The sequence below is a fragment of the Solanum dulcamara genome, chromosome 1 (genome assembly GCF_947179165.1).
Source record: "Solanum dulcamara chromosome 1, daSolDulc1.2, whole genome shotgun sequence".
Lineage (NCBI taxonomy): Eukaryota > Viridiplantae > Streptophyta > Magnoliopsida > Solanales > Solanaceae > Solanum > Solanum dulcamara.
In genome coordinates, this window is record NC_077237.1 from 85641673 (window position 1) to 85655584 (window position 13912).

The 13912-nt window shown below is 36.2% G+C and overlaps 1 protein-coding gene across 1 annotated transcript; it reads right to left on the reverse strand.

The window, feature by feature from the left end:
- Positions 1 to 1410: 1410 nt before the first annotated feature.
- LOC129882088 (PHD finger protein ALFIN-LIKE 4-like) lies at positions 1411 to 12699 on the reverse strand. The gene is made up of 5 exons (XM_055956239.1): positions 12475 to 12699; positions 12095 to 12127; positions 9454 to 9682; positions 8621 to 8753; positions 1411 to 2042 (listed from the first exon to the last, which is right to left on the reverse strand). Exons 1-5 carry the CDS (start codon positions 12572 to 12574, stop codon positions 1770 to 1772), a joined length of 768 nt encoding a protein of 255 aa, XP_055812214.1. The 5' UTR covers positions 12575 to 12699; the 3' UTR covers positions 1411 to 1769.
- Positions 12700 to 13912: the final 1213 nt, after the last annotated feature.

A 13912-nucleotide genomic window follows, 5' to 3' on the forward strand; every position in this document is an offset into this window, starting at 1 on the left:
TATGGGAACAGACCCTACACGAGGCTCCCACCTCTCGTGCACAGTCAGGGGTTAAGCAACACCCCCAAGCCTTAACATAAATAATCAAAGTAAAAATACAAGGAGGGGGACATAAACCTTACCTCCGATCCTATGGTGGTTCATAAGTCGGCTAACCTATTAAAGGTCGGCTAACTCATCCCCGATACAGAGAAGATACTAACTATAACTAGAAAGCATTAAACCTGTGAGAGGACTCCTCCCGGTACAATTCAACTATGAAAGCATAAATGAGGGAGACTCTCCCCTTCCATGAGAAAAAAGAAAAGAAAAGTACACTAGTCCTATTCCAACTATGCTACGTACCAGACATAGCAATTCCGGTGTTAATTTATGATTAACAATATTGGAAGATGTATGATTCATTTGTGAGTTCCTGCTTTCAACGAGACTTTCTTAGCTTGTCAAGTTTAAAAATAGGATATGCTTTGTATAGAATATAAAACATGTGTTTGGTGTATGCTAGATAATTGGGATAATTTTTGCATTTCTAATTTAAACCTTGAATTTTTTAAAAGACTTTGGGCGAAGAGCCTGGAAAAGGGCATTTTTTCATTAGTGCATCTTTTTCATTAGTGTTTATCTCCCAATAAAAATCTTTTCACCAAATAATTCCATTTTTATTTGATCATCATATTATAATATCAGCACGAATAATACATGCTCTCTCCGTTCAATTTTATGTGACATTATTTATTATAGTTCCTTACAAAACGAGCGATATATTTTCCTTCTAAGAAAACAAAAAGAGCAAAATTTGTTTGCAAAGTAATCATAAAATATATCCAACATCACATGAAAATTTTATGGTAAAATGACAAGTACTTCATTCTTAATTAGAAGTCTTATTTCGAGTCTATAGAGTCACCTTATGCTTAGGTGCTTCTATGGCGAACTTACTTCGGAAACTGAAATGAATCAATGAATTCCCACTTGACCCATTCTTCTGACTGCGCTAGCACATCGGATACGGCAACAGAGATTCTTCCAACTTCATTCTCAGGGGCGGGCTTACCCTCCAAAGTGGGACTTTTAGGTGTAAATCTAGATTAGTTGGACTTCAAAAATAAATACGGGACATTGAATACGAAACCAAAAAAAATAAAAAAATATAGCCAACAGCTTAATCAAATACTGATAAGTAGACTTATTACTTGAAGGATATCAAGACATACCAACTACACAACACCCCTTTGCATACAGTCTTTTTCCTGAACCCCACGTAAACACAGGATGCTTTATGCACCAGACTTCCTTGTATATATCACTGTTGCTTCAGAAAGGATCGAGCAAGTGTGGTAGAGAGGGAACATATAAATTGCAGGCCATTTTCATCAATTTTATTGAACCATTCATGCAGGCAAAGTAACATCAACAGGAAACAAAAGGTTGACAAAACAAATTTGGGGAAGAACAATATCTCCTTAACACCACATAACTGAGAAAAATGGCTTCCCTTAACAGTACAGAGACAACTACTTGAGATTTGAACAGTCATGACACAACAACTTCAACCTACACGACTAATTCAGATTGGCAACCTACATCATTCACAGCACGACATACTAGAAAAACAAACTAGACAACATTCTTGCAACTAGATAATAAATATTTGTAATGTAGAATAGAACATATAGCATCAAAGAGCTTCCCATAAGAAATCCATTCCTCATACCGCATTAACAATTTAATGATTTCACAAAGGGTGAATCCCAATAACGTAGGTGCAATCAAGGGCGTGTTCTCTTGCTGCTGGTGCAAGATGGGCACTTGTACTGCTTGATATGCTCAGCCCTGGCAGGAGTGATTTTAACACACTTCCCATGGAACCATATCTCACAGATGTCACAGCAGATCCAGAATTCATCAGATGCATAGTTTTCACCACAAGCCCCACATAGTGTTTCTCCTTGCTCGTCATCTTCATCCAAACCATCTTCATCCTCATCTTTTGGTTGTGGTCTTGAATACTTGATCTGAGATTCAGAACCACGTTGTGTCACCTGCGATGAGATCATATGAGGTTAAAATTAGAAATGGTAAGTTCACTTGCAATTTTTACAGAATAATATTGACACAATAAAACTAACAAGTGTCAAATGCCACAATAAACCTGAATAGCAAAAGTTTCAGGATGACTTAATTAGGAATAACCCATAAATCTTCAAGGACTAAGTGGGTTAAGTTAGCCTACTTAATCTCCATTAGCGTTGGTTGGAAAAACTAATAAAATTTGGTTCATAAGTTGAAAGACTATACAACCTATGTACCAGTGAGATCAAGGCCAGAAAAAACCTAGAACATAATTGAAGAAAGTGCATTTAATCCATTAAAACATCCAGCCACATCTCAAAGACCCAAAGGAAATTTGTGATGTCATTGACATCCCTTATTAGACCCAAAGGATGCTATTTTACATAAGAAAGATAAGGTATCAGATACTGCAGGGTACAATCACAATGCTGAAGTTGAGAGGTAACATGCCGAAGAGATTCACACCCACGATTCAAGAATCATCGGAGTTCTCTCACCTTTCTTCAATCTCACTCCTTGCTTCGATTTTCGTCATGGCTGGTTCTGTCATTAATTTTGCAATAGGTTTTAAATCTTTTGACATCACAAGGAAGGTCTCAAGGGCCAACAAATTGGTGGGGAAAGAGGTTGAAACATGACAACAAGGGCGAGCTTTAGTCAAAAAATGATGGGAGTGGATAGTACACACTCTGAAGAAAGAGTTGAAAACGAAGTGGAACTCTGTCAGGAGATGGAGATTCCACGATCAGTACTCTGAGTTTTTCTGATCGAGAAACTTCAACAAATTTGGTTGTTACTTCAGTATCATTAATGTGCAAGGAAAGCAGTTATTATCATACCAAAATGGACATTTAATTCAGGGTGGTTGGATATTGCTGCTAAAATAACCAATTTCATAAATGTCAAAACAATAAGGACATCCAAGAATAATAAATGGTCTACCAAAACCCTTCGGGGAGGCCCAGTGGTTTGGGCTTGGGACTTCCATGTTGGAAGTCTCAAGTCGAAACCCCTAGCCAGCGAAAGCAAAGGGTTTGTCTTCTGGGTCGAGCTCGTCGCACCAAGCCTGCAAGCTATGGCATAGAAGCGGGGGTGTTACCCTGTGCTCACCCGAGGAGTAGCGGCTGCAGACTTCTCTTGTCATCAAAAAAAATTATAAATAGTCTACCAGAGAAATGAATGCTGCTAGGGTAAACAGGAAAGGAATATCCCTAATTATTTCTGAAGATGCTGGAAAAGCTCAGAATGAACTACTGGATAGGAGTGTGGTAGGAATCTTATCAAAGGAGATACCGAATGTACATCTTTCTGAGATTCGTCGATGGGCAAATAGCTCCTGGAAAAACCACCATGGCATTAACATATGTGAGATAGGACACAACCAGCTGCAGACCATGTACCTGAAGGGAGAAATGTTTCTAGAAATCTCACAAATTCCAACTAGACTGGTGGATGCCATCCTCAAACTCCATCTAGGAAAGTCTGAAGGAAGTTTGGATCAGACTGGTAGGTCTTCCACTCCAGTTCTGGTCTCAAAAGATCCTTCAAGAGATCGGAGATCTTTGTGGTGGATGGATACAAACGGAGGAGGAAACAGAGGTCCAGAATCATCTAAAATGGGCCAGATTGAAGGTAAAAGGAGATGAAGAATTATAAAGCTGGCCAAACATGTGGGGGTCACGTGAGGGATGTGTGGGCCCTGTTGTATGAGTGGAAGCACGTGTGGGCAGATTTAATGAGTATAAGAGGGAAATTTTGGGCCATGACCTTGTGGCCCAATCAGCGTTAATGAAGGGGAGGAAAAAAACGCAAAAGGCCCATCTAATCCTTTTGTTGATGAAATACTAGCAAACCAAACTAAAGGAGCTCAGATCCTTCAACATATCAGAGGAGAAAGCCTTTTTGAACCTCCACCAGTGGATTTACAACTCGACGGAAAAGGTCTTGATCAAGAGCTACAGGATGTGACACCAAGGGATGATGATGCTATGTCAATCATCCATGTGGACAGTAAATTAGAGTTAGATCAACATGCAAAGCAAGGAAACAAAGAAGTGGGAGCCTTGAATGTTAAGGAAGCCATTCCATTGAATTCCGCTGAATTGACAGAAAATATCGAGCCAACATCTGATTCTACAGTACCTCAATGGGCTTAGCAGAACATCATTAATTTGGGAAAAGAATTCAGGATTCACTTCCATGGGTGTCAGGAAAATGCAGAGAACCTGTTTATGAAGATAGATGGGAAAAGGCAAAGCTCCAGTGAAGTAACAAAGGCTCTGATGTTGATGACTCCTAACTCGAAAGGTTCAAAGGAATTAAAGAATCTGGAACAAATATTTTTAGTTATGGCACAAGAAGTACGGGAGATGCAATATCGATCCTTCTCATGAAGATTAACATTGTCTCATGGAGTGTGAGGAGCCTCAATGATGCTAGGAAGAGGGCGGTGATCAAAAGTATCATACACAATTGGAAGACTGATGTATTTTGTTTTCAGGAAACTAAGTTACAGGGGGATGTAAAGAACATAGTAAGAGACTTATGGGCTAACAAATGGGTAAAATATGCTCAATGAAGCAAGTGGTACAATAGGAGGAATCATTCTTTTGTGGGACAACAGGGTTTGGGAGGGGGGAAGATTGTGACATTAGTACATATTGCATCACTTGCAAAATCGCGAGGAAATTACTTGACTTCAGCTGGCACATGTCTGGAGTTTACGCCCCAAATAACAGCGAAGCACGAGAGGAGGTCTGGTGGGAATTGTCTTCAGTGAGAGGCCTATTCTCGTATTCCTCATATTTTAGATTACTTATTAGTTCCATAGGAGATTTCTTTCTTCTTTAACCTCGGGCTGATTACTAGAATATTCTTTGTGTATTCTTTTGTTTATAATACAAGTTACCTTTATCAAAATACAAAAAAATTAAAAAAATCTAAGTATACCATTTGTAACATGTAAAGAAATGGATGACCTAATTCAACCCCATATGCTAGCTCATGAGGAAAGGATTGCCTAAGTCTAGAGGTGGCAAAATCTAACTCAACCCGTTTAAGTTTGGGTGGCTCAATATTAGCTTAACTCATTTCAACCCATTAAAAATTGGGTTGATATGTAACCCAAATTGACACGAGAAATCTTGTCAAAATATTTTATTTTTTTTAAAAAAATAATAATATGTTATATATAACCATAATAATTAAAAAAATTATTAGGTATTGAAATCTTGTAAAAGAACAAATAAAAGAAGTAAAACTTAGTAAAAATTGAATTGGGTTGGGTCTTGATCCGTTCTATAACCCATTTTGATTGAAGCAAATTTGGGTTGGGTTGGGTCTTGACCCATTATAACCCGGCCAAATGCCACCCGTACCCAAGTCCATTAAAGGAGTCCAAATTTCCTCATTCTATCAATGTGAGACTTAACACCCGACATGCCCATAACAATTTAATATGGAGGCACAACAACATCAGTAGATCATAAATTGGGATGGCCTCGACTGTGATACCATGTAAAGAAAATGAATTTTGAACTTAACTCAACCCCAAAAGCTAGCTCAAAAGAAGGAAGATTGGTCAAGTCTTATAAAAAGACAACTCATCTCATTAACCACTGATATGAGACTTTTACATTCCTCAACATCCGACCTCACGCCCAAGGGTTGACATATGGAGCATAGGCTATTTAATTTGGGGGCCCAAAATTGGTGAGATGTGTTTTGCTCTCACACTAGTTATTGAGCTAAAACAAAATCCTCTTGATATGATGGAATATTGATTGCTTTGAGCTGAGCCCGCACAATTTTCCTCAATAAACCTCACACTATTATGAGATTATACACCTTATATGTAGCTTCTCAATCATTTTAACTACCAGTATAGGACTTTGTTTGAACCCCCAACCATCTCCCCCTTGAACTAAGTTCTATGTGGCCTATCACCATGGGTTAATTTACAAGATTAACTGTTTTGTGACCCCCATCATCTAAGTATTTATGACAACCAAAGCTTGCAACTAGCTTCTTTTTGGATGTACGTCTCTAAGCTCACAAGTGGAAGTAAACCAAACCCCACACCGTCAACTGCCTTCTTCATACTTGTCCCGTTGCACCTATGCTTTCACCGAAGAACTCGAAAAACTCAATACCACAGCTAGACTTCATGAAGTCGAGCTTCACTTCGATAGGGCTAAGGGTATAATGATCAATCAATGTTCTAAAGTTGTCAGCATCTTCAGGTTGGATAAAATATTACCAAAAATACAACCACTGCATTTAATATTGATATCTATGAGTGCATATGCCTTACAACAACAAAATGTCATTGATTGAAAACTAAGTTGAGTAGCAATCGAGGATGATGTTATAAATGGAAATAGATCTAAGCTTAACATATATATTTCTTAGGGTTTGGGCTATTTTTCAGCATTGGGCTCAAGAAAATCAACCTCACGCCTCAAGGTTAGGTCTATGCAATGTTACTAAAAGCACTCACTACAATGCTTGAAACATGAAACGAGGTGAGGGTTAATCCTTTAGCTCTAAAGCGAGGTGAGATCCAAAAGCGTTCGCTTCAACAGAAGAGGTAGACCGAAAAAATACTGGGAAGAGATTATTAGACAGGTCATGGCACGACTCCAGCTTACCGAGGACATGACCATTAGATAAGAAGGTGTAGAGGTCGAGGATTAAGGTAGAAAGTTAATAGGTAGTAGAGTGTTCTCTTACTTCCCGAAGGGTTTAGGCTTAGTGGTGTCTATTGTAGTAGTAGCTTTATTCTTGTAGTGTCTTGTTTTTTGCTTTTTACCAGCATCTACTTTATGATGTTTGAATTATTACATTATTTTGTTGTAGTTACTGATTACATAATAATTGCTATATTTTTTGCTCTTATTATTCTTCCTTTTCATACTTACTCTGATTGTTGTACTCGAGTTGAGGACCTTCCAAGAACAACCTCTCTACCTTCACAAGGTAGTGGTAAGATTTACGTGCACTCTACTCTCCACAGACCCCACTAGTGAAATTTCATTTTGTATGTTGTTGCTTAATATGTCATTTCTATTGAGTTCTTGGTTATTTATCTATGCAAATTCAATATTTTTTATCAAACTGCGCTTTAGTTGGAAAAAAACCATGTGTTTTGCTGCATGCTTCAGTGAAATGAACCCTCATCACTTCTTTCTACTTCTTACTTTCCAAAACACTAGGCCTTCCTGACAAGGACTCTCCATGCATCTTTGAAAAACTGGTGAGTCCTTGTCATGAAGGTGTAACCTTGAGGCGCAAGTGTTCTTAGGCTCAACGCCAAAAAAATAGCCTAAACTTCAAGAAATATATAGGTTAGTTTAGGACTATTTGCATTTGTAACAAATTACCATCATCCTCAACTACTACTCAACCTAATTTTCAATCAATGACATATTGTTGTTGTAAGGCATATGCACTCATAGATATCAACATTTAATATGATGGCTACATTTTTGGTAAATCGAGACAGTCACGCTTCGCAGACTAGAAGCGATAGAGGTGAAGAGAAGCGGTCACTTCAAAGGCTAAAGCATGAGGATGCGCAAAACAAAAGAAGCGGAGCTTATTTTTTTTTTGTCTTAAAAGGTCAATTAAAGGGGGGGAAAAGAGTCGCGACCTTTTATTTAAAGAGACCCAATTTAGTTTGACTATTGGTTTGCTTCTCCTCTAGGATTTTCACGTATCTAGGGTTTTTAATTTGAAATTTTGCTTATATATATTGTCTTTATTTATTTGGGCTTTTTTCTTTTCACTTACGCTTCACTTCAATGAAGCGAACGCTTTGCATCACGCTTCGCTTAAAGTGTGAAGCGAGACCTTGTCACTTTTTTCCACTTCAAGCTTCCCTGAACACTGATTTTACCAAACCTAAAAATGGTGACAACTTTAGAAAATTGATCAATTATTATACCCTTGACTCTCTCAAAGTGAAGCATAACTTTATGCAGTCTAGCCATGGCAATGTTTAGGGAAGCGTGAAGCAAAAAAAGAGCAACAGGGCCACACTCCATTGAAGTGAAGAGCAATTTAGAATAAAAAAGGCCAAAATAAATAGAGACTATGACCCCATCAAATTATGTTTCATATTTAAATCCCGTTTCATGTTTCTTTCATGTTTCTTACTAAAAGTACATGCAACCAACCAAACAACTATTATTTACAAAAACAATAACCATACAAAACTCCAACTTAGAGACACATACAAAAAGAAGTTTAGAAACACGTACAAAAAAAAAGCTAGTTGTGGGCTTTAGTTACCATATAATGTTGCACATAGTGAATCTCGAAAATTGACCCATGGATTGTGGTGATGAGCCACATGGAACTTAGTTTGAGAGGAGACCTAACTCACACCCCAAAAGCTAACTAATGAGGGGAGGATTGGCAAGTCCACATAAGGAATAAATCCAAATATAAAAGATTAATGCTAGAAATTGTTCCGTAATCACTTCATTGCAGTGAGCTTATGAAGAATATGTTCCACTAATGCATTCAATCCAAAAAAACAAACTACCTTTGAGTTTGACTTAGACTTGGTGCTGCTGTGATTTGACATTGATGATTTGTCTTTTGTTTGTTTCTTGGCTGTCCCAGATACAACCTCAAAAATTGTCGGGAGATCATTTATCATACTGAACAATCTTCTCCTGCAACTCAATAAAAAATAGATGCTTAGACAGTATGAATAAGCTAATTTTTAGAAATGAAAGTTCTTGATCTCACTCAGTCACTCCCACTCAATAGTTCAAACCCAAGAAGTACAGTCTTGCTGTTACAGTTGCAAGAATAAGGAATAATTAAGTAAATGACAGGAGTCGGCAGATATCCTACACCTTAAAGCTGAAAAACAAAACAGGACCCCAATCTAAAGATTAATCAATAGAAACAATAAATTGCATCAGTTTAACACCATAACATGAAAGTAGTAGAGAAGAGATAGGAAATGAACTAGCTACGAGATAAATGTGTGTAACATAAGCTAACAAGCCACATACTCGCACCATTGTGTTCAGTGCCACATACTAATACATCATATCAGACGAAACAACAGAGAAATATCCAAGGCATGAAAGCTACAAGATAAATGTATGTAACATAAGCTAACAAGCCACATACTCGCACCATTATGTTTATCAGTGCCACATACTCATACATCATATCAGACAAAACAACAGAGAAATATTCAAGGCATGAAAAGTACATTAATAAGTTTTGAGATAGATATAGAAAATCATCTTTTAGTATGTAACATTAAGAACTTTGCCCGGACACTAACTGACAACAAAACTTAGGAAAGATAAGGCTTCATTTGAGCCAAAGAGATTTTTTTTAAAAACAGAAACATACCTATCAGCTCTATCAAACCCAAATCTAGCACCAAAATAAAAGGCAACAGAAAGTAACCACGCGTCACTATGCACTGCAACCAAGGAGAGCCAGTCCTTTTCTTGCATGCCATCTCGGGCAAAGTTTATGCCCAAAGCAGGCTCAGGAAGCTCTGGGGGCACTTCTTCAGCTGGTAAATTGACTTCCCAACTTTCACTGGGAAATCCATAAAGGCAGAGGTTCTCCTTCTCTGCAATTGATTGGGAATAAAAAAATAGTTTCAGCTTCAGACTGAGTTATGTATAAACCACAAGAGTGTAATGCAACGCATGGTGCAATGACAAGAAAGCATCTGAAAATTTGAAAATATTGAAAGAAACTGTAGAAGGTAACCTTGGAAAATAGTTACATGGAGATATGGATGCAACTATAACCAGGATAGGTCTTTAGCAATGACTTAAAAAAATAACTAAGTCCTCATAACACTCCAATAAGAGAAGTGATAACCTTTATCATGTTTAATAGAGAGGGGGAGCAAGGCATACGAAACTACGGGTCATAGTGTCAATCTCAGCAAAAAAAAGTATCCAACTGGTAAAATAAGTGTTTTATGTGCCAAAAGAACTCAGAGAGCATCAACCATTTGTTTCTACATTGTTCAATTGAAGCAAATCTCTGGATCATGTTTCTTTTGATTTTTGGACTAATTCAGGGTCATGCCATTCAATTGAAGGGATATTTATGAAAGTTGGAGTTCATGGCAAGTTGGTAAAGCCATCAACTTTGGACCTTTGGACCATCAAAGCCCCCTACCCCCATCCATAAGATAGGATTTCTCTACAGTCCTTTGGACCAAGGACTTCTTCTCTCTTTGTCCACTGGTTACAAGTCTCGCCAGAGCTTCCACCCAGACCTGAATTTTAAAGGTGTTTTCATCGTGGACCAATTATTTTTTACTTAGAAGTTTGGCCAAACTCCCTTAAATAACCATTTATTAAATTTTGATAAAGCACTTTTCACTTCACAAAAGCTTGGCCAAACAAGCTATGAATCTCTTTTGTATTGAAGTTGAATTAATCTTCTCTTTGTACTCTTCTTTTGTAATTTCTGCCTCTGTTTGATGACATATATAAAATCTACTTCATCCAAAAGAGAGAGAGAGAGAGAGAGAGAGAGAAAGAGAGAGAGAATCCCAGTGTCAAGGCCATAAGAGAAAGTTGAACCCAAAGCGTCCAGCCTCATGGTTAATGAAGTGGGTGCAAATCTTAGAGATTAAGATTCAAGTCCCAACAGGGATAAAAGCTCTAGGTGATTTTTTCCCATTAACCTAAGTCTCAATAAGCAAATATACACAGTACCAATGTTGATAGGAGATAGCAGGTAACAGGTAAAATGGGCACAGTTTGCACAAGTTGTCCACGAAAACACCATCACAAAAAAGGGACCAAAAGAGAGCTATCTACCTTTATACAACATATTGCTAAGATGATTCTTAGTGAACTTGCAGAACGTAGGGGTTGCTTCGTAGATCTGTGAGATATTTGTGTTGCACAATTAAAGAATGATGTGGATCAGCTTCTGAGGTAGTTTAGTATCAAAATTCGCACATCCACGATAAATCTTAACCCAAGTTTAGCAAGAACTATTCGAAATATGGAAGTGACTAAACATGCATTACATGTGAAAATGTAAACATTCCGGGACCAGGTTTAAAAACAGCTCAGCTCTAGCGTTTGATGCATTTATGATACAAGTACATATGTTCTCTCGACAAATATCCAGCTCTAGCCGATGTTTTTAAAGCGAAAACGCACAAATGTGACTAGGTCCATGGGGCTTGAAGTAAAAATCAGGAAGGTATGCAAGACTGTGACACTATTAAACAGAAGACATTACAAATGTTTGAAGGTATACAGTGCACTTACAGAAAGAAGCTTTCGTGTTACGTGCAATAGTCTCAACTTTCAACACACACACACACCAAAAAAACATGAGGTAGCAAGGCGAAACATTAAAGTAAATCTAGAAAACTTGGATAATATGACTATCCCATAACTGGTCAGTAAAATGCAATAATAGGAAGAATAGTCTAAATTAATTATTTGAAGCATACAAGCAACAACTACACCCTTCACCCAACAACTAACCCAGTGTAATCCTAAAAATGGGGTCTGATACCGCTCCCAAAAGGATTCATATGGCTAAAAAAGTAAATCCTAAACTACTAGGCCGATAGCTCCAATAATCCATTTGTTGAATCAATTGGGACTGTAATAATTTTTAGCAGAAAAAACAAAGTATTTTCTAAACATTTTCACCCAAGAAAAATGACTCATTTAAAAAACCATTGCTCTTATAAAAAATCTTTCTGTTTTTCAAAATGTAATCACTAGAAGTGCCATTGATAATAACGATCCACATGTCTAGGGAGGGTAGAGAAACTGCACCCTTTACCCAACTATCTTAAAAAACCAGCAAAACACTGCAGCTGATATGAACAATAAAACCAACAACATTCCAAAGCGGTTTCTCCAAAAAGTAAACATGTAGTAATTCTTTTATCAATTAAGGCATTGAAAAAAACGACTCTACAACATCCAAGTATAATTTTGTTCTGAAAAAATATATATGATAATAACAAAAACAAGATGTTTTTTTTTACCTGGGTCACATTGTTGATAAAAGTCTTCAACATCTGCAAGAACCCACATAAGAAAAGATTAAATTAAATCCATATACTTGCATGAAACAACAAAAAAAATTAGCTCAGCACACAAAAACAAAAACAAAAACAAAAATAAAAAACAAACCCACAAATAAAAATCGAAACAAACAAAAAGGGGTTACATATACACTGCAAAATTGTGAATTTGAGTCAAATCCATATACTTGTATGAAACAACAACAATAAATTTAACACAGCACCCAAAAACAAAAACAAAAAATCAAGAACAAACCCACAAATAAAAATCGAAAAATCAAAAAGGGGTTCCATATCAATTATCAAAATCGTGAATTTTAAGTTTTTTTTCCTTCTTTTACCAGTAGTGAGGGCTTTAACAAGTGCAGCTCTTCGACCCTTAAAATCTCTAAACACTTCTTCCACTGTTCGAGGATTGTACTGTTGAGCTCCGTCCATCATGAGACACAGAAATGGCTTTCTAGATGAGAGAGAAATTTAGAGAGAGAAAGCTAGAGAGAGAGAGAGAGAATGGAGGGAAGGGAGAGTGGGAAAATGAAAAATTTTGGGGCAGACGGAAATTTTGAGGGAGTTTAATACAGAGGAGAGGAAGGAGAAAAGGGTTTTTCTTTGTGTTGACTGAAAGTCAACAAATCAATTGGGTTTCAAATGTCCTAACTGACTTTTGATTTTCAGCTCATTTGACCAAATTATTGAAAATAAAAAGAGTTATATTTATTGTTCGTTATATCTTTTTAATATATTTTTCTATTTTTTATCGAATTTTAGAGATATATTTTTTATTTTTGTACATTCAGAAAAAGTTATATTTATCTTTATTATGTTAAACATCTATGTCTTACTTTGATTTTCTATGTGGCATTGGCACCAATGTAGTATATATTTTTTTTCAATTAAGTCTATTAATCCATTTAAACTCTATCAAGTTGTCTGCTTAACTTACTTTAAAAAAATTAAGCTCAAATTTTTTATTGTGGATATGATATTATAATTTAAAGAATTAAAGGATAAAAATTATAAAGTCACAAAATTTACGGATAAAAATTAAACATCAACGCAAGATAGAGAAATTAGTGTGAATTAGAAGTGACAAATGAATGGATTAGATTAAATTTGGATGAACTGAAAATAAATTGAGCTAGAATGAATTGAATTACAATTAATCTATATAAATATAGATAAGAATGAATTTGGTGAAATATGAATTAGATAAAATGGTCTTAACTCATATTCACCCTTCTTTATTTCTTTATTCAGTTCTTCCTTCTTTAATTTTTAATTTTAATTTTTTTTGAATCTTTAAAATATATTTTAAAAATATGTTTATCAATTATGATATGATAAAGACATAATTAGATTTAGTGTCTGTTTGACTTAACTTATTTAAAACATCTTATAAATTGGAAAAAAATAAATTGGGGCAGCACAACTTATTTTTTGGCTTATAAGAAGCTGCTTAAGAGAAGCTAAGCCAAACAGACTCAATTATTTTTTTAGGCTTATTTTAAGCACAAAATAATTTTAAATTGATCAGTCAAACACTCAAAAAAACTTAAAATAGCTTATAATTTATTTTCAGCAATTTATAAGCTAATTCAAACCGGCTTTTATCCCAAACTTATTTGAAGCTCCATCTCCTTTGGATGATATCAATCCTCACCTCCCCATCTTGCAAGTTCACTCTATTAGCACTGCTCAGTATTTTATTAGTTTGTTTATATTCACAATGAAAACAGAACACTTGTACTAAAACGAGAAATCATTTACAAGCAACTACCC

Coding starts and splice junctions, on each gene's coding strand:
- LOC129882088 (XM_055956239.1), bottom strand. CDS start 12,574: ATGATGGACGGAGCTCAACAGTACAATCCTCGAACAGTGGAAGAAGTG. Junction 9,683..12,094: donor TTATCAACAATGTGACCCAG/GTAAAAAAAAAC, acceptor AATCAATTGCAG/AGAAGGAGAACCTCTGCCTT. Junction 8,754..9,453: donor GGGTTTGATAGAGCTGATAG/GTATGTTTCTGT, acceptor ATTGAGTTGCAG/GAGAAGATTGTTCAGTATGA.